This window comes from Parambassis ranga, chromosome 9, assembly GCF_900634625.1.
Source record: "Parambassis ranga chromosome 9, fParRan2.1, whole genome shotgun sequence".
NCBI classification, from domain to species: domain Eukaryota; kingdom Metazoa; phylum Chordata; class Actinopteri; family Ambassidae; genus Parambassis; species Parambassis ranga.
In genome coordinates this window covers 20,759,353-20,779,877 of record NC_041030.1, presented here as the reverse complement: position 1 = coordinate 20,779,877, position 20,525 = coordinate 20,759,353, and the positions used below count along the sequence as shown (strand labels likewise).

The following is a 20,525-nucleotide window of genomic DNA, read 5'->3' as shown; positions in this document are numbered from 1 at the left end:
TGATCGATGATTAACCTGCCCTCTGCAGAGAAGCAGGGAGATCAGATGTTGCTAATCTGAGGTCTGATACGAGTCTGCCTGCACATGCTCTTTTAAAAAGCTGTGCAGAGCTGCTCCATGCTGCTTATCTCAGCCGTCATTTCGAAAGCAGCAGAACGTTTGAGTCGCAGGATGACTTATTTGTCTCAGATCTGAGGGCAAACAAAGTATTTTCAGCTACCAAGCCAGATTTAGAGACGGATCCCTGTGACGCTGTGCAAGCATTAACCGAGCTGCAGCTCCAGGGCTGTACTCACCGAGGTGCAGATCTTGTAGCCGACTCCGAAGTCAAAGCGGCACTGCTCATCCATCGAGTAGTTGATGCCGGGAAGTTCAGGAAGCTGTGGCCAGTCATGTTTGAAGGGGTCATCCAGGAGACAGTCGTACGTGCTGGAGAGGAGAGGTGACACTGAAGTCAGACATGTTTTCATTCTAATAAAGACAAACAGAACAATCTGTGCTGTCAGCTGTCGAAGAACAGCTGCCGACTTTAACTGACAGCTCCTGCAGGTCAGACACGTTGTGATTTTCTCCTCTTCTTTCACAGGTGAAAAGTGCAGAGGTGGCGGCAGGTGCAGTTCACTCCATCACTGTCTCTACTGTCCAAAAAGACAATATGAACACCCCTGTATCTACTTTTTGTATCTACACTTTGTCTTTTATATGATTTAGATTCACCTGTGATTGGACTTCCTGCACAGATGTTTCAAATGAAAAGCCTTAAAGCAAGCTGGCTCCAAAACTGAGTCACTCATCATGGACCTCTGTGTTAAAACATCAAACTTTACAGCAGAAATAAACATGTTCACAGCCTCGGACTGCACGGGTATTGACTTCTAGGACTGGCCATCCACATCAGATCCACATCTTTGCCTACATTTGGATTAACTGGGAGTTTAGGAGTTTAGATTCAGGCGCTGCTGAAATCAAGCATGATGATGGTCAGACACAGTCTATTTCCTGCACACACTGTAAGCCAGTCCAGTATTCACTGTGTGTGCTCATCAGTCTCTTAGTAAACAGCCAACATGACACCAAACACACATCTGACAGTTCTGAAGACGCAGACTGAATCCATCTATGTCTGACATCAGTTCAAACATTAAGGCATTAAGGCTGCAAAAAGCTGTGAGAGAAACTTTTCTCAATGATGCCAGACTGAGCTGCACGTAGCCAGGTGGTGAAAAGTGGCTCAGCTGCAGTAAGTCCCAGCTCGGCTGTTGATTTTTTAAAAGGTGAGAGGGGGCACAGCTAAACCCTGCTCGCAGACTCAGACGGCATATGTGACTTTTGTACATGAGGAATGATTTTAAATTTCACCTGAGCCGAGCTTTTCCTCAGAAACACAGCTCCCTCCTGTATGATCCTACATTATTAAACCTGTTTTCATGCTAGACATTGATTTTTGTCTACAATGGATCGTATTATCATAGTCGGGGGAGGGGAGGGGGACACACCAGCGCACTGTATGGCGATTGATTGCACACATTTTTCTGTGCATGCTTCACTAAACTTTCCATGTCAGGGATTGATTCTGTTACAGCTGAGTGAAAAGAATCAATGTGCGAAATGAGTTCAGGCCATTAATGTATGTGCAGAGGCTCGCACTGCCTCATCATCATGCACACATGATGTTCCAATTCAAAGGATTCAACTGCTGTTTGTAGTCGGAGTGATCACAGGGGAACTGAACCATGAAATGTACTGGTGAACACAATATCTCAGCAACAATTGTGATTCAAACTTGGATAAAAATGTCCACTTGGACTCAAGGATGAAAAATTGAGGAAAAATTATGCACTTTTTTGTGGTGATTTTTCAACCTAGCCTCGTCTCCGTGATGGAGGCAAAGCACAAACTCACCTGTGATTATTCCGACATGTGGCCATGGAGGAACGTCACGGTTCATTCAACACAGACGCAAGCGTATAAAAAAAAACCAAAACAGATAAAGACATAATTTTCCTGATGTTTGATCAGCCGTCACAATGTGATAACACAGACGGATATAAAGCAGACATGGGTGGAGAGCTCCTGTTCTGCTGTGTGTTTCATGTTTATGCAGTAAATTATTTGTGAGTAATTAAGCAGGCTTTAATGTGTGAGCAGATAGATGAACAGTTGTACGCCGGTGGTTCTTATGAATAATAGAGATGCATTTCCATTAATATTTCACTCGCTAACACTTTGTCACACAGCGCGGCAGAAGCTAACATCACAAAGCTCAGTTCATGTAGTTTTCATTAGATTTGAACCAAAAAGTCACTGAGCATCAATTGTGTGTGATGATACGTATTCCTGAGGGGGATCTTCTTTGAAACACATGAAGGTGACGTACTCTAACATGATGTGACACACATTTTGTCATTATTCTCTTAAATAAATAAAATAACAGATCAGTTACATGGGAAGTGCGGCCTCGCTCCGTCACACTGGTGCCACTGATTAGAACCTCCACAGAGAGTGACAGGTGGAATCTGTCTGCTTTAAGCCTCTAACATCTGTTCTCCTCGCTGTTGAATCGTGTGCTGTCATCAGGCGGAGATCTGAGCAGCTCTGAGACCCTCAGAAGAAGAAAAAAAAACTACTCTGACTCTGAGAGGGGATTTCACAATATCTCCAAATTCTACTGCTAGGAAAATCCTATTTGAGTGGCGCAGAGGTCAAACACTGAGAAGATGTCAGAGACTTATGGAAACTCTGCAGGATCAGCAGGATTCTGAGGACCAGGGAGACCTACTACAGGATTTGTGTGTTTCTTCTTGTGATTCTGAAGCGACTGCGTCATGTCATGTGCTGTGTGTGCGCTGTGGAACGTGAACTCACTGGATGTATCTCTTCAGCTCCTGCCCGCTGCACATGGACCAGTGGTAACGATGGAAGGCCGCCTGCACCAGAGGGGCCATCACGCTGCCCATCGCCGTCTCATCGCCGCAGCGGTTCCCCTGGCCGTCGTGCTCCATGCCCAACCTGAAGGAAACGAGCAAATCACAGACAAGTAAGTAACTCAAACTAAATGACTGACAGGAGGTCACAACTCCTTCTGTAAAACTTCTTTAAAAAATTTAACTGGAGGCAGATGATGCAGTAAAGACTCAAGCTCAGAGTGTTTCTTTCTCTTATCTGTTGCTCAACAAGCGCCTCATCACACCAACATTAAAGAAAGTCTGCAGATTCTGAGAAATGGGCGAAACAACTATCGCCAACTGCAGGAAAATGCTTTAGTTTTATTCTTCATCTGTAGTTGAAGAATAGATTTTACTTGAAATAATGTTATAAAACGTATTTTTATTGATGACATGGAGAGTTTTCTTCGGCTCTGCTGGTTTTAAACTGAATCTGAAGGGAGCATCTGCACCACAAACAAGGGAGGAGTCATAAGCATCATGTGTAATGTATGTGTTTATGTACTGATATAAAACGTAATTGAAACAGTTAGCTTAGCTTTTAAGCCATAAATGATAACAGTAATGTACATGGAACCGGTTCAAAAAGAGACTCCTTTGCCTGGTCTGTTTTCATGTCCGGGTTTTTCTCTCTCATGTGAGTTTAGCTTCAGAATGCTAGTATTAATCACCATTTTTCCTTCTTCTTCACAAAAATCCAAATAATCTGTGATAGCAGACACAGCTAAAACCTGGCTAACATCGAGCTGACACACACACACACACACATACCTGCCCATCCTCAGTAGCGAAAAAAAAACACCAAAAAATGGCAGTCAACTTAATATAACTAGCGCCCCCTTGTGTTTGTGTGCAAACACTGCATGTGAGGTTAAAGGTTACGGCTTCCACTCATGTTTGCAGACTTTTGTTGCCATTTTAACCACATGTGTCCCACAGGAAGGTTTCCTTGTGTGAGAAAATATCTCACGGTCCACAAGACCACACCACGCCGAGCTTCTTTAAAAGTGGACAAATATCGCTGACTTTTAAAAATCCCTTCACTGACTGATGTAAAACATATCTGTGATCAAACACGGGTACCACTGCACCATCTAAGCAGCATCACAGATCATTCTCCTCACATCTCTCAGCAGCTCTCCATCTGTCTCAGCCTCCCCCCTTACTTATCTATATACTGAATTCACACAATTATCTCCACCCTGTAGGATCATGCCTTCACGCCTCAGCACTAGGACAGCTGGTTTCTGCATTTGCTTTCTTTTTTGGAGAAGTCTATTGATCCCTGAAGATGAAGCCCTTGGTTCACCTGCCCTCAGTGTCAGCTGCACAGCAACAGCAGCGTCTGTGGAGGATCTGATGCGGCGCTGGGAGACATTTCAGCCGGATGGACTGCTGCTATCTCACACTGATACTGCTCCCTGTGTGAAGTTATCTGATGTTGTTGATGTTGACCATTTCGAACACACCGGCCTCTCCACAAATTATAATCCCTTATCTCGTAAATCGCGACATCTATGGGCTTAACTCCTTTCAGCTGTACACAGGCAGCGGCGGGACTGGCGGCTGTGGATGCCTGACAGACAAGAAAACCTTCCTCATTACTGTCTGTTCTTTTGAAGGTTTCTTCCCGCTCTGCCTGTGTGCCCAGCGCAGTTCATGCTGCGTGCAAATCAGCTGCATCTCTGGGCTGTAAAACTATTAAACATTTATGGTTTACACATTCATTACAAGGCAGCAAAAACATGACAGACTTTTGTGTTCTCCATCTAGCAGTGACAGAAATAGCACCCTCACACTGCTGAGATGTGTGCTTATGATGTACACATTGCCTCATAGAATATGGTGCAACAGCAGAAAAAGAGCTTGCTAAGAGCTAAGAGAGCGGCCACTGATGCAGATGATGGTGTTGGCTGTGCAGACTATTCATCCATTCTACCTGTAGGTTTGATTTAGGCCGTCAGTGTGTGTATCTGGCAGCAGGCTCGCCTTTGCTCTGACGACAACTCATTCATTCAATTCGATTTTATTTATATAGCATCTTTTACTGTTATCAAAATCATCTCTATCATCTCAGAAACCCAGGGCCTGAACCGGACAGACCGGCAGACAGAGGCAGGAAAAACTCCCTTGTAACTCCCTTTTAACAGGAAGAAACCTCAGCCGAGTGAAGGAAGAAAACATGTTGGCATGTTTGTTTATTTCGTATAACTGTGCTGGAGGACAAATCCATCTGCATGAATTCTCTGCCCTACTAATTAATAACAACAGCTCATATCCTTCCTTCCACCACATGTAAAACGGTGATAAACAGTGAAATACAGAAGGGTTTATCTGCTGCTGATAATGTGTGAACTCAAACATCCATTTAAATGTAGAGTGGTGCAGCTTTAAAGCACTCGCACAAATGCAATTTTCTCCATGAATCCGGTTTGTGAGATTGAAATTTGTGAGTGCAGCAGAGGGTCAGCACACAGACATTCTGCACTGTAGCTGCATGTAGCTTTGACTTGACCCGTTAGGCCCCGTTTACACCGAAGAAAGTCAATCCAGCTAGAGTAGGATTGAATCCAGATACGGATACCAGATACAGAATCTGGATACGTTCAGACCTATTTTCAATCACACATGTGTCTGCGTTCAGGTGTAGGACCCCGTGTGCGCATGCGTCGTGCATTTTTTTGTCCCGTGCTGCTCGTTCTTTCATTTTTTTTTCGGTTCAAAAAGCAGTTTATTCCTTTGTAGCCCTGTGAAAAATAAACTTGGGGCAAAGCTGTCATAGTTCGATGGTTGTTTACACCCGAGAGGTGGATCGAGATCTATCTGGATATATCCGGATTCGTGTTCGCGTTTGACTCAGAAAAAAAACTATCCGGATATATCCACGGCCCGAATCCCGCTCTAGCTGGATTGACTTCCCCAGTGCGAATGGGGTCTTAGTTTACAGAAAAAAAGACTTAATGCTGAACAGACAATCAAAATACTCAATACTTTTTTCAAACAAAACAAAGTCAATAACGACTGTTCAGACGTTTCAGGCTTTGCTTAGCAACACGAATCTAAACATATCCCACATGTTGTTCAGTGTGTTATTGTGTATTTACTTTGTCTGATATTTCTGGTGCTGTGTGTGTGTGTTTCAGGTCTTTACACTACAGGAATCAGGACAAGCAATTCAATTAAGACTTCCATGTTCAATGTCAGATTGCTTAGAACCAATCGGCTTAAAGGTCCCTCATGTCATCTGACATTCAGATCACAGGCTGAAAAAAAAGCCCCCAGAAAGCTGTGGTATTAAATGGACAGATAATAATTTCTCTCACTCTACAGCACGGTTTCACTGTGGGAGTTGGGCCAGTTTAAAAGCTTCAAGCACTCATGCAAAAGGGCATAACAAGAGGAACCTACACATGTCCGGTCTCATGAGCCACAACAAAGGCGGAGGAAAAGCCGTCTTCATGGTTGAGGGTGCAGCTTCGGACTGGGTGGCACATTCCTGTCACAGGAGCATAACCTGAAGGAAGAAAGACAGAGGTTATAATGCTGTGACAGTTTTATTTAGGTCTTACACTGACATTGAAAAATATTCAGCCCTTACTGCTGCTTATAAACCTCTAATTTAAAATCTAAATCCAGTGTGAAGTAAATGTTTGGTCTTTGTGACGTCACACGGCGGAAGGACGGAAAAAAAAAATTCTCTTGAATCAATCCTTTACATCATGTTAGAGCTGCCAAAACACTTTGGCACACTATCATGTGGACTCAGGATCTGAAACACAACACTCAGACTAGCAGCAGGGACACAATGTGTCAGGAGTTCCTCCATCAAAACTCTTATTTTCTAAAGCTTGATTTATGTGTTGCACCTACGCGCAGCCTCCACTGTTACCCACACCCACCACCCCCTTTTTTGTCGTCTTACAGGAAATAAGTGCATCAAAGACGAGCAGCTGCTTCTCCATATTGATCTCACATCTCACCCTTGTTACCTTGGATACCAGAGTATTAGTTATAAAATGTAATGTAAAATGTAATCATTTATTTAACTCTGAAAGGAAGCTCCCCTCACCTCCCTCATCTCACACAAGCAGACATAAAAACACAAATCAAACTTCCTCTGCCTTCAGGTGGGTTCTCTGTAAGTAGGACAGCTCCGTGTGCGCTTCCATGTGTTACGTGTGCATCAGAATAGATGATACATGTGATGAGGAGTGCAGGAAAAAAACAAACACAGGTAGGAGGCGGACACACAGCGGGAGATCCAGCACAGGCGGAGGGGAAGAGTTGTACTCGTTATCAGCTTCATGATTATCCGACAACTTCCTGCATGTTAGACTCTGACACCACGTGGCTTTGTCTATAATAAGCGACGGTGTGGAAGCCGTGACTCACAGCTGGGCCATGATGAGAATACACACATACTTCCTGGTGTTGTTCTGTCAGGTTATTCTGACAGGGACGAGCCCCCTTCAGTGTTCTTTTACATGCGGTGGACCCAGCTCTGCCAGGGCATCATCATAGATTAGTGGTTCACCCTGATAAGATACATTTGGCCCAGTGCCACTAGTAATGGCCTGTCCGGACGCTGAAATATATTCACTGATATCTCTAACAGTGTTGGGGAGTAACGAATCACATGTACTGCCATTACATGCATCCTGCATACCGGCAGCCTTCTGAGTGCTTCTCCTGTCATCTGTCCTCGCGCCTTGCCTGCTGCTGCTGCTGGTGTGTGATTAGCCAGACGGCAACAATGGCGACGAAGAACGCATTCGGGTGTTGGAGGTTCAAAAAGCATTTCACCCAGACTGCGCAGATAAGGGCCATAATGTTATTGTACAGTGGAAGACGGGTTTGCCAGCAATTAAGATTTAAGAGAGAACAGGGTAACTTCCTAACACTGCTCATAAATAAAGTGATTCATGGATGTCTCCATCTTTGTGCTAAGGTTGTCCTGTGTTATAATAAAAGGTTATTATAATAAATTAAAAGATAATTATACATAATATATATAATTTTCAATTATACGAGTGTACTAATAGAAAAAAAGATCATATGAATAAGTCTATGAATCAACCTGATATTAATTTGAGATAATCAAAGAAAACAGACATCACCCCGCACGGAAAACAAAGCACAGCCTTTCTCTGCCCCCTTCAGGCCCTGATTACTGGCTGTCAGACTTTAGGACGTGTGTGTGTTCAAGAGGGGCTGGACTTCATTAAAAATAGCACTCTGACGTGTGTCCAGGGAGAGATAATGATGCTGAAGAAGCCACATGGATCAGCAGGGATCATCACAGACAGTAAGAAATAACCTCCCATAATGTCACCATACAGAATGACACTGACTCAGTCCCTTCAACTACAAATACAAGAGATGGAGCTGAGGTGGGCAGGCAGCTGCAGAAGCATCCATCCATCCATCCATCCATCCATCCATCCATCCATCCTTCCATCCATCCATCCATCCATCCATCCATCCATCCATCCATCCTTCCATCCATCCATCCATCCATCCATCCATCCATCCATCCATCCACCCGGGCTCAGGTTGCAGGGGCAAAAGAATAGGCAGGGAAACTTAGACCCCCCCTCTTCTCACCACCTCCACCATCTCCTCCACCTCCGCCTTGAGAGGGCATTCAAATATTTTCTGGCTTAGGACCATGTTATCCGGGTTAGAGGCTTTGAGTCTCATCCCCACCACCTCACACTTGGCGTCAAACTGCTCCAGTGGTCGGCTGAATGAGGCCAGCAGGACCGCATCATCAACAATCCCGTGACCCCAAACCAGACCCCTTCCAGCCTGCATTCACCTGTATCTGTTCATTTTAAAAGCCTGAGCACAGTGTGTGGACAGATTTATTAATGAATTCATACCGACAAGCTAAAACAAAACTAATTTAAATGGAACAAGGTAAAAGCATAAATGGCCTCGTTCTGTGGCATCCAGGAGGGAAACAAACACTCACAGAAGCATAATTGACCCTTCATGTGTGACATGTATTCCCAGCGGCTTCATTACCCTGAGAATTAGAAAGGTGTCAAAATGTTGCAGTCCAGCTGCCAAAATTCAGATTACAGGATCTGATGAACATCTCCAGGAAATTGGTACAAACATCTGCGTCCTTCAGAGGATGCAGAACTGAAATGAACCAGGATGTTTCAGGAGCCATCCACCACAAGGCCTACAGAGTCTGTTACATAAGACCAAATGGGATGTTGCCATAGGAAACGGTGTGTTAGGAACAGATACACAGGTGTACCCAGCAGTCCCTATCTATTACAAGTTAACTTCAATAACTGCCAGAAGGGGAAACACAACAAGCTGCTGAGAATCCTTGAAAGCCAGCAACTACTGCAACAGCAACATGTCGGTATATGCACATAAAAGCCAGAGAATTCTTTGTTGCATCTAAAAATCACACAGACGTGCCAGGACTTCCTGACAGAACTCTAACTGGTCCTGGACAGCTGTGGCTGAAGCACAAAGCTTGAAGTCTGGCACATTCCTGCCAAGCTGTAGACTCATACTGCAAAAAAAAGGAGCCCAAACAGCCGACTGAGGAAGTGACATGTTAAAAATACAGATTTCAGAGGACCAGTAGGATTTAGAAGAAAAAAAAAGATGAAATATGCTCAAAGTGAAACAATCCCCTCGCTCTTCATCAGTATAAGAACTCATACAGAATCAGCGCTGACTTATCCCATCGCTCACTTTGTTTATATTTAATTAGGTGTCCTGAGCTTTTCCACCAATGTACAGATCTGAAAGCCTGGGTTGATCTCAGGGATTACGAAGATATTGAAGGAGATGGAGAGGAATCAACCTTTATCTCCAGCAGGGTCAGAAACAAACAAAGGCCCCGTGCAAATGTGTCCTGAAAAGGTCAGAAAACCGAAGGCACAACGTTTTCTCCCTGCTTTTACTGTTTAATCAGAAGTCCTTCTGCAACAAAGGTTCAGTCGGGAAAGGTTCAGGTCATCTACGCCTGGCTGCAGTGAAAAAAAAAACAAGATAGAAGACCAAATAAAGACAAATACACCTGCACTCAGTTTCTATAAATCCTACAAAAAGGAGCTAACCTCACACGACAGGGGGAATGGATTTTGTTTGTTCTTTTGGTGTTTCACCATCAACCTATCAGCCACTTATAGGGTGTAAGCTGTGTGAAATCCGGCCAGTCGCTTTGTTTATTTTGGCCTCTGAAAATGATTCCATTTCAAAACATGTCACAGTCAAACAGGAAAGGTTAATGACAGCATGGCGCCGTGCTCATCAAAATCTAACAATGGCAGCAGAGACAGCAGAGAGGCGATTGTCAGAAATTTTCCCCTGACAGCACCGACAACTGCAGTCCTGCAGGAAGCCATGAAACCAATCACATCTTTTACTCCTTAATGGCATCAAAGGAAACTGAAGGGCCTCAGTATGGGAGTTACCATATGTGATTTATTTTCCCAAAAGGTTTTTGGCTCTGCGCTGATGGCAAACAGCACTATAATTGGAATTCACACCTATTCTTTCATCTGTAAATTGAATGAACTGCACCCCCTCTGTTTCTGCTTTTATTCTCTGAGAAGTGAAACAAAGACACACTCATTAAAAGAGCCACTGTCCCCACTTTAAAAGAGTAGCGTAAAAAACAGGAGAGCATGGTGTGTGTGTGTGTGTGTGTGTGTGTGTAGGAGAAATATGAATTCTAAACTTCTGGTGACAAGCAGGTAACAACTCAGCACCTCAGCTCCACGCATCCCCTCCCTCTGTTCCCATATTTGGATTAACTGGTGGTTAGCTGGACTCAGACAATAACAGCATGGGAGCCTCCCACAAACATAAATCCATTTCCTCCCTGGGAACACGCAGCTCCTGTGGGAGGATCACTGAGGCATCCTCACACCAGCCAAGGGTTGTAATCCTGCCAGCATGTCCTGGGTCTGCCCCAGGGCCTCCTCTCAGTTCTACATACACAGAACACCTGATCTGGTGTTCATGGGACATCTTCACCTGAACCCTGAACATGGAGGAACACTGACTCCACACCCTGCTCCTTTTGTATGACCGAGGGAGAGACCAGCCTCCCTGCAGAGGCTTCAACTTCCAAACTTAGATATCTAGGTCACTCTGTGGTAAGTTTGGACAAAGCCCACTGTGGTTGGACTTTGAGGTGAACTAACGAAACAAAAAACAATACTATGATGATGTTCATCTGAACCAGAAACAAATCTATTAAACACAACATCTTCAACACACGCTGCCTCAGGAAGGCTCAGAAAATCATTGGAGACCCCATTCATCCCAGCCACTGACTCCTTTCACTGCTGCCGTCTGGTAGACGCTACCGGAACATCTGCTCTCAGTCAAAAATGGTTTCTTCCCCTCAGCCATTAGACTACTTATCCAGTAGTTCTTCCTTTCATTTGCACATGTATATATATATATATATTTATTGTCACTTCTGCTGAACAGTATTTTCATGGTGCATCATTTTTGAGATTTTGTGAATGTATTCATTTAGGCCTTTTGTTTCTCCTTGTGTATTAGTACTTAAGATTACTTGTGTTGCCTGCCTGCCTGGTTTTGAGCATTTCATTGCTCAGATGACCTCGCTGTCTATACTGTGCACGTGACAAGTAAATCTCTTTGAATCTTTGAACATGACAGAAGTTGACAGCTATAGTGTGAATGACTACATGCATGCTGAGAGGGGTTGGAAGGAAAAACAAAACTCGGAGCGTCCCCCACGGCGACGGGATCGCTAAAACACAGGTTCACATGTCCTTTGTAAAGAGCAGCATCTGATGTTCCAGCTGTCACTCATGCTTCAATTCTCCTGTGCTCTGAGTGAAATAAAGACATTGCTTGCTGCACATCAAAATACAAAAACACACAGTGATCTATTCATGCCAGGCCTAGTGGGAAGAAAATACACCAAATGGAACCTTTTCGTTTTTTTTTTACGCAGTCCTCCGCAATCGATTATGAAGTGAAGACGACGAGGATAAAAGGTTTTGTCTCTATGGAAAGTACAGCACGGCGCAGTGTGCAGGCCTGTGCTGATTGCTAATTAGGTGTGCAGAGGCATCGGGTGGAGTTCAGTCACTGAGGCACTTCACACTTCAAACCATCACCATGAGAATAACATCAATAAAAATACAGCTGCAAGCAGCAATGAGGTGGCAAAGCTGCAAAGGAAAGGACGCTGAAGTAACTGCAGTAACACGGTCTAGTTGAAGTTTAGCACTCCAAGGATTAACAACACAATTGCATCGCCCTCTAGTGGCAAAACTTCACCAAATTTGTTGTGACCCGTTGGGAAGTGGTCAGCCAACTTTGGTTATGATACAACAAAGCGTTGCAGAGAAATGAGCTCACTTCCTGTTGGTTGGCGTTGCAATACAATTTGATTGGCTGTGATGGCTGAACGCTTTGGCAGACAAACAATTCATGTGATAAGTTTTATCAGCAATGGTCTGAAGATCATCTGTGCAAAGTTTCATGACAATCAGGCAAAATATGTGGCCTGTGATACATTAGTTTCGGTTTCCAAATCATTACGCTGACATGAGAAGTCGGGAAGAATCATCAATGGGACTATGAAGAGTATGATGAGAAACTGGAATTCAGTTTCTAACGCGAACACATCATGTGAAATGTGAAACTAATCATGGTACTGATCTGAATCAATGTGCCAGATTTCACAACTCTCCTGCAGACGGTTCGAAGGGCTGCCATAGACATAAATATAAATAACTGCTGCCAGACGATCCCTCTGGTTGCCCCATAGCTTCGCTTCACAGTTCCCCCCTTTGTCAATCACCAGACCTCCATGTTAACATGTCTAACTTTACATTAAAAACAAAGACGTTAACAGGCTAGATGGAGGAATTTAAAATTTTACATAATAAATTAATTAATGGCTACTTTTAATGACAGGTGGTTGAGGACCCAGACTCTTGACTTCTTGCTCCACCATGTTTCCTTGTATGTGGGGTGCTGCCGCCATGGTGACGGTTGGAGCCTCCCACACAGACTCAACACGGCTCTTTAGAAAACTATGGTGGTGTCACAAGCTTAAACATGACCCACCTGGGGTTAACTGATCGCACGCCAGGATATCTGTGGTTGACGCATCACAGAGTGTTAAAAACAGATCTCTGGGTTGTTGCACGGTCAACATTGGCACCATTGGGCAGATTTTAATGAAAATATCTTCTTATATTTAATATTATATCTCAGTTGAACTGCATACATAAACAAACTGTTTAGTGTCTGTTTTCCAAAAGAGAAATATGAGAATAAAAATACATCCAGCTTCCTAATGTCAGTGTGATAATGACCTTGCTTTAACTTTATAAATAGTATCAGTGATGCCACCACAAGCCTCTGCCACACGCCTGGCAGGGTGGGGGGTGGGGGGGTCACGCATATGAAAATAAGTCTGCCTCTGGGCGCCTCAATTACATAATGTGTCCACAGTTTATATAATCTGTCAGTTTTCAGACAGTGTGACACCACAGAAGCTGATGTGTGAGCGGCAGCGGCTGTTCCTGCTTAGTAGGACTGTCACGGTTCATGAATGACTGGTTGCTGGATGTCAACAATGGTGGATGCTTAACCAATTTGAGCCCATCAGACAGCAGGGTAGTGAAGGATGAAAGAGAGAAAGCACGAAACGGGAGAAGGGGGGGAAGTGTCAGAGCCGTGCCGGATGATGAGTGACGGCCTTCTGATGGTTTAATTTCTGTTTATATCCATCCAGAAAGCAGAAGTCAGAGTTCACAGAGCCCCCCGATGACACCAGCTACCAGTTAATTCTCTCTGCTACAGCCACTTGGCTTAGTGTTAATTAATTCCCCTATACAACAACAAACACATACAGTGTATCCACGCTGTGACAGAGTCACCACAGCAGGACAAAAATGACCCTCTGGGTCTGACCTTACCCTGCACAGACCATCCGACGTGGTTTCTTATGTTGCCAGATGGAAGGGCGTTTAATTTCCAGCATCCATACATCCACTCTGTCTGAGCATACTGGAAGGACCATTCAGGCTGGAGATGCCGTCTTGACATTAATATATCTCCACGTAATGCTAGCCATGTAACCTTTGGTATTACGCAGCTTATTTTACAAAGAAAACACTCCTTGTTGTTTTGTTGATGCTACCCGGCGTGTCATGACTCGCGGGCGGCTGGTTTTATTGGACCAAACTTTTAATAACCTGTCATCTCAGAAGTTCAGGGACTCCGGCTAGAGCTGTTATTTCAAAGGCAGCAGTGTTACCGTGTAAAAGCAGCAAGCAACACCTGAAGTTTCCGATAAAAACTAATAATAATAGGAACCTGGTGAGGACCGATCGAAGGACTGCACATCACACCTATAGCTGTACCATCACTTTTTTTTATATAGCATCCAAAAACAAACTGCTCTCAGTTTTAGCGACACTAGCGGCACAGCACAAACTGCCTTTAATTTATTATAAAGCAGCTACACCTGCCTGTAGTGATGAGTGTAATGACCGCTCCTTCATGTGGTTTTCTTTGGCTCTGCAGGAATGGTTTGAGGAGAGAGTTCCAGGACCTCCAACATCCTCCAGTCACAGTTTGATTATGTATCAGTAGGAGGTGAAGCAATAAAAAGTCTGATCCATGGTGGAGGACTTAAAAGTCTTGCTGCTTACCCCTGCATAACAGCCCGGAGGTGGAGCACATGGTTCTTTTTCCAAATGACCCACTAAGAAAATTGCCTTTACCAGTAAAGGAATAAAAAAATCAAAACGAGCCAGCAAGGACAGAGGAACGACCGTCACTCTGGTCACCAGTTAAAATAAAGCAATCAAAAATAGATGCACTGACCTTCCATGATCTCAAGGGTAACACTGTCCCTTGTGCATGACGATAACATCACACATGTCTGTAGAACTTTAGCATCACACTATTCGAGACATAATTCATGAGGCTTCCCTCTGCTGTCACATTGACTCGGGACGTTTGGCAGAGACGCACCACTCGGGGGATGAGGGATGTGTTTGTGTACAGACAACGCACAGCATGGTTGAGACAGCCTTCTGACAGTCAGTAAGGAGCATTATTAACTTGAGGCTGAACACAGATCAGAACAATGGTGACACAAAAACTGACACATGGCGCTGCAGACTGAGCAGTAAATGACACAAATGTCAAACCACATGACAGCGACACTCCCTGACGCAGTCTTGTTTTTCAGTCCTGTGTGAAATGTTGCTCGACATTGAGAAGCATGACAGCGACAGCCGTGCCCCTTTGGTTGTTTTTTTTTTTCTTAATGTAAATAAAACTGAAATTTCAGTGGACACACTCTGCAAACGAGCGCGAGCTGTAATGAAGCATGATGCGAATGTGGCACATCGCTCAGGGTCCTCTGTGGAAAAGTCACATATCGGTGTAAGGACAATATCTGTATGGAAGTAATGGAGTCTGACCATGAAGCACTTAAATCGGTGTTCATAAGGAGGCTGCATAATGCTCCTCTCTGGATGCTGCAGATGCTGATGAGACTGCAACCGACAGGCCTACAAAACAGGAGCGCACCCAACCTTCTATCGACACACACCTTCCAGAGCTGCTGAAGTCGACTACAGTGGTCTATGGTTTATTCATGTGCAGCCTCTGTGAAGGAGACTGCCTTGAATTAAAGACCTCAACCGTGCCAGAGGAAGACATGAAGCCCAGCTCCCTGGATTCAAATCTGGAGCATACAACCAGCATTCACCCCTCCACCTCTTCCTTTGGACTTTCAGCATCCACCTTTTAACTATCTGCTGACCATCGAAGACAGCTGACTTGAAGGTCTGTCATGTTGTAGGTGGAGGGTGTAGATGTCTGCTGTTTGCAGTGGAAAGTGTTTGTTTATCTTCAGCACACACACTATATAAACTACTATATGTATAGGGTATATATGATGGGTCCGTTTGCGTCAGTCCATCGTGTTTTTCTTCAAAGACATAACTCTACAACAATTTGATGGATTGCTGTGAAACGCAGTAATGAATTGTAATTACTTTGATGCCGGCAATCAGTCGATGCAGCTTTTCATCCACAGTAACTGCATCGGCTGATTGCACCATTTTACCGCGGCAATATTGAAGCTTTCGTTTCTGAAATCTAAACAAATATGATTCAAATAAGTCGGACTCATCAACACAGTTTGGAGCATTTACCCCCCTTTGGTGTGCAGATGAGATGCATGTTTTAGCATTAGTTTTCAAATTATGTCCAGATCAGAACTTTGACAAGCAGAAACAAGGAAACTTTCGGAACTCAGTCACTCTGTCCCTACATCAGTGAACATTTCCATTTGTCAACCACAGCATCAGTATGATCAGCATGCATCAATTCATTAGCCAATTTGCAAAACAACACGTTAGCCTCCAGGTAGAATATAATGCTGAAAGAGAGGTATGACAAAAAGGCACAAATCAAGTTGAACAGGTCTTTAGAGCTGCTGGTTTGCTGCAGTTAGCTGCTCAGTTTGGCTGAAAATAAAAAGTGGAGCCCATCAGTCGATATCTAGCAGACAGTGCAAATTGCTTTGAGGCTACAGTCTTTCAAGCCAGCGTCTGCAGCAAAAGAAATTAAGGAGAGGTGCCAAATATGAGGCAGCAAAGGGCTTCGGGGTGGAGAAACAGCCGTGCTGATTGTACATGATCAAGGTGATGAGGAGCCGTTTTTATTGGGGCTGTTCGGTCCCTGTGCCCTTATCTCAATCACCTGAGCCCACAGAGTGCTGTTACTGCTCCATTTAAATGCGATCAGGGTAAATAATGACAGGATCCACATGAGCTGTGACTGTGACAGGAGATTCAGCTTGTGACATCAAGTCGTGATCTTCTACTGATTATTTACTGTAGCATTTTTCAGGACAGGATGGTTGTGGTGCATTGTTTTTTAAAGTGAACTCCTGTAACTGTCTTCACATCAGCCACTCATTGCAGCTGAAAATGCTGCAGGCAGCAGAGCACGTGTGTCCCTCAGGCGGCCTTACCCTGCATCCCTGTGGGGCCGAAGCCTTGGCGAGTGAGGAAAATTGCGTGGTCGTGATGTTCGGCGTGATCAGGGTCGCCTTTCTGCTGCACAAAGGCCCAGCGGCACACGTTCTCTAGACTCCGTGATGGGTTGCCTCTTTCAATGAGGCTGATGGACTGAGAGGAGAGAGAGAGAGAGAGAGGGGGAGAGAGAGAGAGAGGGAGAGAGAGAAATACCACTGAACCTTGCAAATGAACTCATAAGCTCTGTTTCAGGACAGGTATGAAATGTATTCAAATTGAACACACAGTAGAGTCTGTGGCTTGATGGAAATAGTTTCATTCCTAAAATCACATACATCATCATGCCTAACATAGATCACAGATTGCCCATTACTTTACACCTGACCTCTGCAATCTGCATACATTTCTCTCCCCATTTAGCATCCTTACTCCATTATTAACGGTGACAGATGTGCCAGGAGCATGCCCATGGACATAAATACCTCTCTGAAGAATTATACACATATTTTGAGTTGAAACACCAGCAGGAGAGTAAAAAGTGAATGATGCATGGAAAGTAAATGTGAGTGAAATCGATTTAATTGTGGTTTCTGCACCTAAAGGATGACAGCATGAGAGGGTTTAAACGGACAAGCTCTGAAAACAGGCAGCTTCTTATTTCGCCTCTGTGCTCAGAAACTGTTGGAGTTTATCCGACTGAGATACTTTTTGGGACTCGAGTAACATCAGCCTGCAATGGCGGCTTGATGTTACTCGGGGTCAGAGGCTGTGTTTACCCACAACAATCACAACAAATTGCTGGACATGGTGTCTGAGCATGATGAGGGAGGCGAGGAACATTCCAGCGGCCCATCTGCAGAAACACCTACATGCTGTCCTGGGGAATATGTGGACCATCAAATGTAATGTATGAAAACAAGAACTCTCTTATTGTTTTACTAACAGTGTGATGGCTTTGAATGACAGCTGGGTGTTGACCCTGCTTGTGTGAGTGCCCGTAAACAGTGGGAGAGTGTTTAATGAACTCACATGACGGGTGTTAGGATCATAGCATTTGTGATTTACTGAATTGTTGCACGAATAAATACAGAAGTTGTCTTTTTTTGTAATGAATTATTGTGCCGAATGTCAATAATCTTCAACTTATTTTTGTCTCAGCTACACTACATTCTACAGCTACATTCTAATTTCTCAGCAAAGTGCGTGTGTGTGAAAAAAAAAACATGTTTGGGATGTGATCAAAGTCGCATCACAGGGACATTTGTGTGTCTGTCCCACAGAGACATCATGTGGATCAGTGGGGGGGCAAACACTCTCCTGTTGTAATTTTTCTGCATTTCAAAAAAAACAAAACTCAGAAATCAAGAGAAAAGGACTTTGATGCTCACCTTGGCATATCCCAGCATGATCATCCGCACCAGCACCACATTGATGTGGACTCCCAGAGACTCGTCATGGTAAATCTCATTCACCTAAGAAAGGGGGAGGGAGGACGTTATCAGTGTAAGGAAATCAACACATGTTCCACCTCCTTTGTTGTTAAATCTGGGCTTTTCTTTTCACTCATCAAAGAAGCAGAGTGAGGGACACAAACCACCGTTCACAATTCGCTCCTGAATGACTGTAATCACAGACATGCAACCACTATTTTTCTGAGCATTCTGAGAGCCAGTAAACACAGTGAGGGGGGGGTGTCCTATCATGGTGGTTTTGTTCTTTCCGAGATAGGTCTGCCATTTTGAAAGAAGTCCAAATCAGAATCTAAATGAAGGTTTGTGCATCCACAAGCATTCAATTAAATAAGACGGCTTCAGACGTGTGTGTGTGAGGAAGACAAGTGTACGGAAGATGTTAGGGGACGCTAAGAATGCACAGAGACCGAGGCAGGCGCCGGTGATGGAGGCTGTGTTTAGTATTCAGAGGGGGAAGAGAGATGACGGGAGGGAGCCTGACTCTCCACAGGAAGTCAGACTCCTTTTTTCTATCTGCCTAAAGAAAAATAAACCTTTAAACTTTGAGTCAGTGCAATTATCAACCGTATGGCAGGTCTGTTGTGTGTTTTTATGCAGGAGAGATAAAAATTCTCTTTAAATGTATAAATCTATTTATCTATATTATATTTCTTTCTTAGATTATATTATACTATATTTCTTTAAGTAGCAGTGAGAAGCGTGAGACTGTGGAGGCCGCCACAGATACATGCCAAAGGATAATTAGACGTTATAAGACAGCACATGAATGAGGCAGTGATGTAGTGAAGTATGAATGAAGAATCTGTGAGGCGCTCTGAAGTGTGTGAATTAAAAATGACATGAATAGAGGAGTAAAAAATGTCATTGATTGGTTAGAAAGTTAAATATAGAACGATACAAAGCAAGGACCATCACTGGAAAACGTCACAGAGAGTTTGTCCCTGAATGCATCAACTGTGTTGTGCGATGCATTCAGTGTAAAATTAAATAAATAAAACGGCACTCTCCCATGCACCAAGAAAGCCATGATTCATTCATGACTCACTCACCACCGGGCGTCATGTGATGAAAATTTATCATTTGTTTTTTTTTTTGCAGGCATTAAAACTTATTAAAAAAAGCCATAAAATCCATAATCCAGCACATACATCGCCAGGATCAGTGTGGGAGGTGGACACAAGTGCAAAGACACAGCACAAGGACTAACTGAGGATCACTGGGTAAAAGACCACAGGTAAAAGACTGGACAAGGCTAAAGCCTCCAATACACTGTGCGATTTTGGGGAAGTCTGTGCTTAACACTAACTCACACAGTACGAATAAAACGCATGCGATGTCAAGTCAAAGCTCACGATGTATGTGCTCACACTGTATGGTGCAATGGTCGGCTGCGACGTCACTGCTCACACTACACGTGAATTCATGTGCTCAGGTGATCACATTGAACGGGAAATTAAACATGTCTAATCCGGAGCTGTTGCTGTTTCAAAGGAAAAATCTAAGTCAGTCACAATCTGTGCTGCGTGTTGCTGCCTCAGCTCATCAAATATAGCCTCCATCAATTCTGTCCAATGCCGTGTGGGCGCCACCATGTTTGTTATCATCTGAAACAATTTTCGTGTAGGTGCAGTGACGTTGACCATGTTCGGCAAACGCATGCGCAGTGGGGGAAAAACACAGACTTCGGGCCGTATCTCTGCTTAAACTGTGTCTCTCTCACAAGGGCCGACAAAAATATCAAACATGTCAGAAATTCAACCGATCAGCCGATCGCCGTTAATGCGACGTTAATCGCCTCTCGTGACCTCCAGTACACTGCCCGATTAAAGACGCATGACAAAGCTGAAATTCGGCCCGAACCAAAAAAATCGTACAACTCAAAATTCGTGTCAAAATCAGACCAAAAAACGCACAGTGTATGCCCGGCTTTAGGCTAAGGCGAGGAACCCTGGAACACTACGGCTGAACATAGGTAAGTAAAACTACTGCAAGGAATTCAGGAACACTGGTAAAAACTACAACAAGAACTCAGGACTACAAGGCTAGGACGAAGACAAACGAACCCACAGACATCC

The 20,525-nt window shown here is 44.0% G+C and overlaps 1 protein-coding gene across 1 annotated transcript in view; it reads right to left on the bottom strand.

The window, feature by feature from the left end:
• Positions 1–20,525, bottom strand: part of adamts3 (ADAM metallopeptidase with thrombospondin type 1 motif, 3) — a 109,579-nt gene that overhangs the window by 33,783 nt on the left and 55,271 nt on the right. Inside the window, exons 6-10 of the mRNA XM_028413576.1 lie at positions 18,367–18,450; positions 16,975–17,131; positions 6,354–6,459; positions 2,866–3,009; positions 297–429 (exon numbers count right to left, since the gene is read on the bottom strand). Coding sequence (XP_028269377.1) covers positions 297–429; positions 2,866–3,009; positions 6,354–6,459; positions 16,975–17,131; positions 18,367–18,450 — 624 coding nt within the window. The remainder of the gene's footprint in view (positions 1–296; positions 430–2,865; positions 3,010–6,353; positions 6,460–16,974; positions 17,132–18,366; positions 18,451–20,525) is intronic.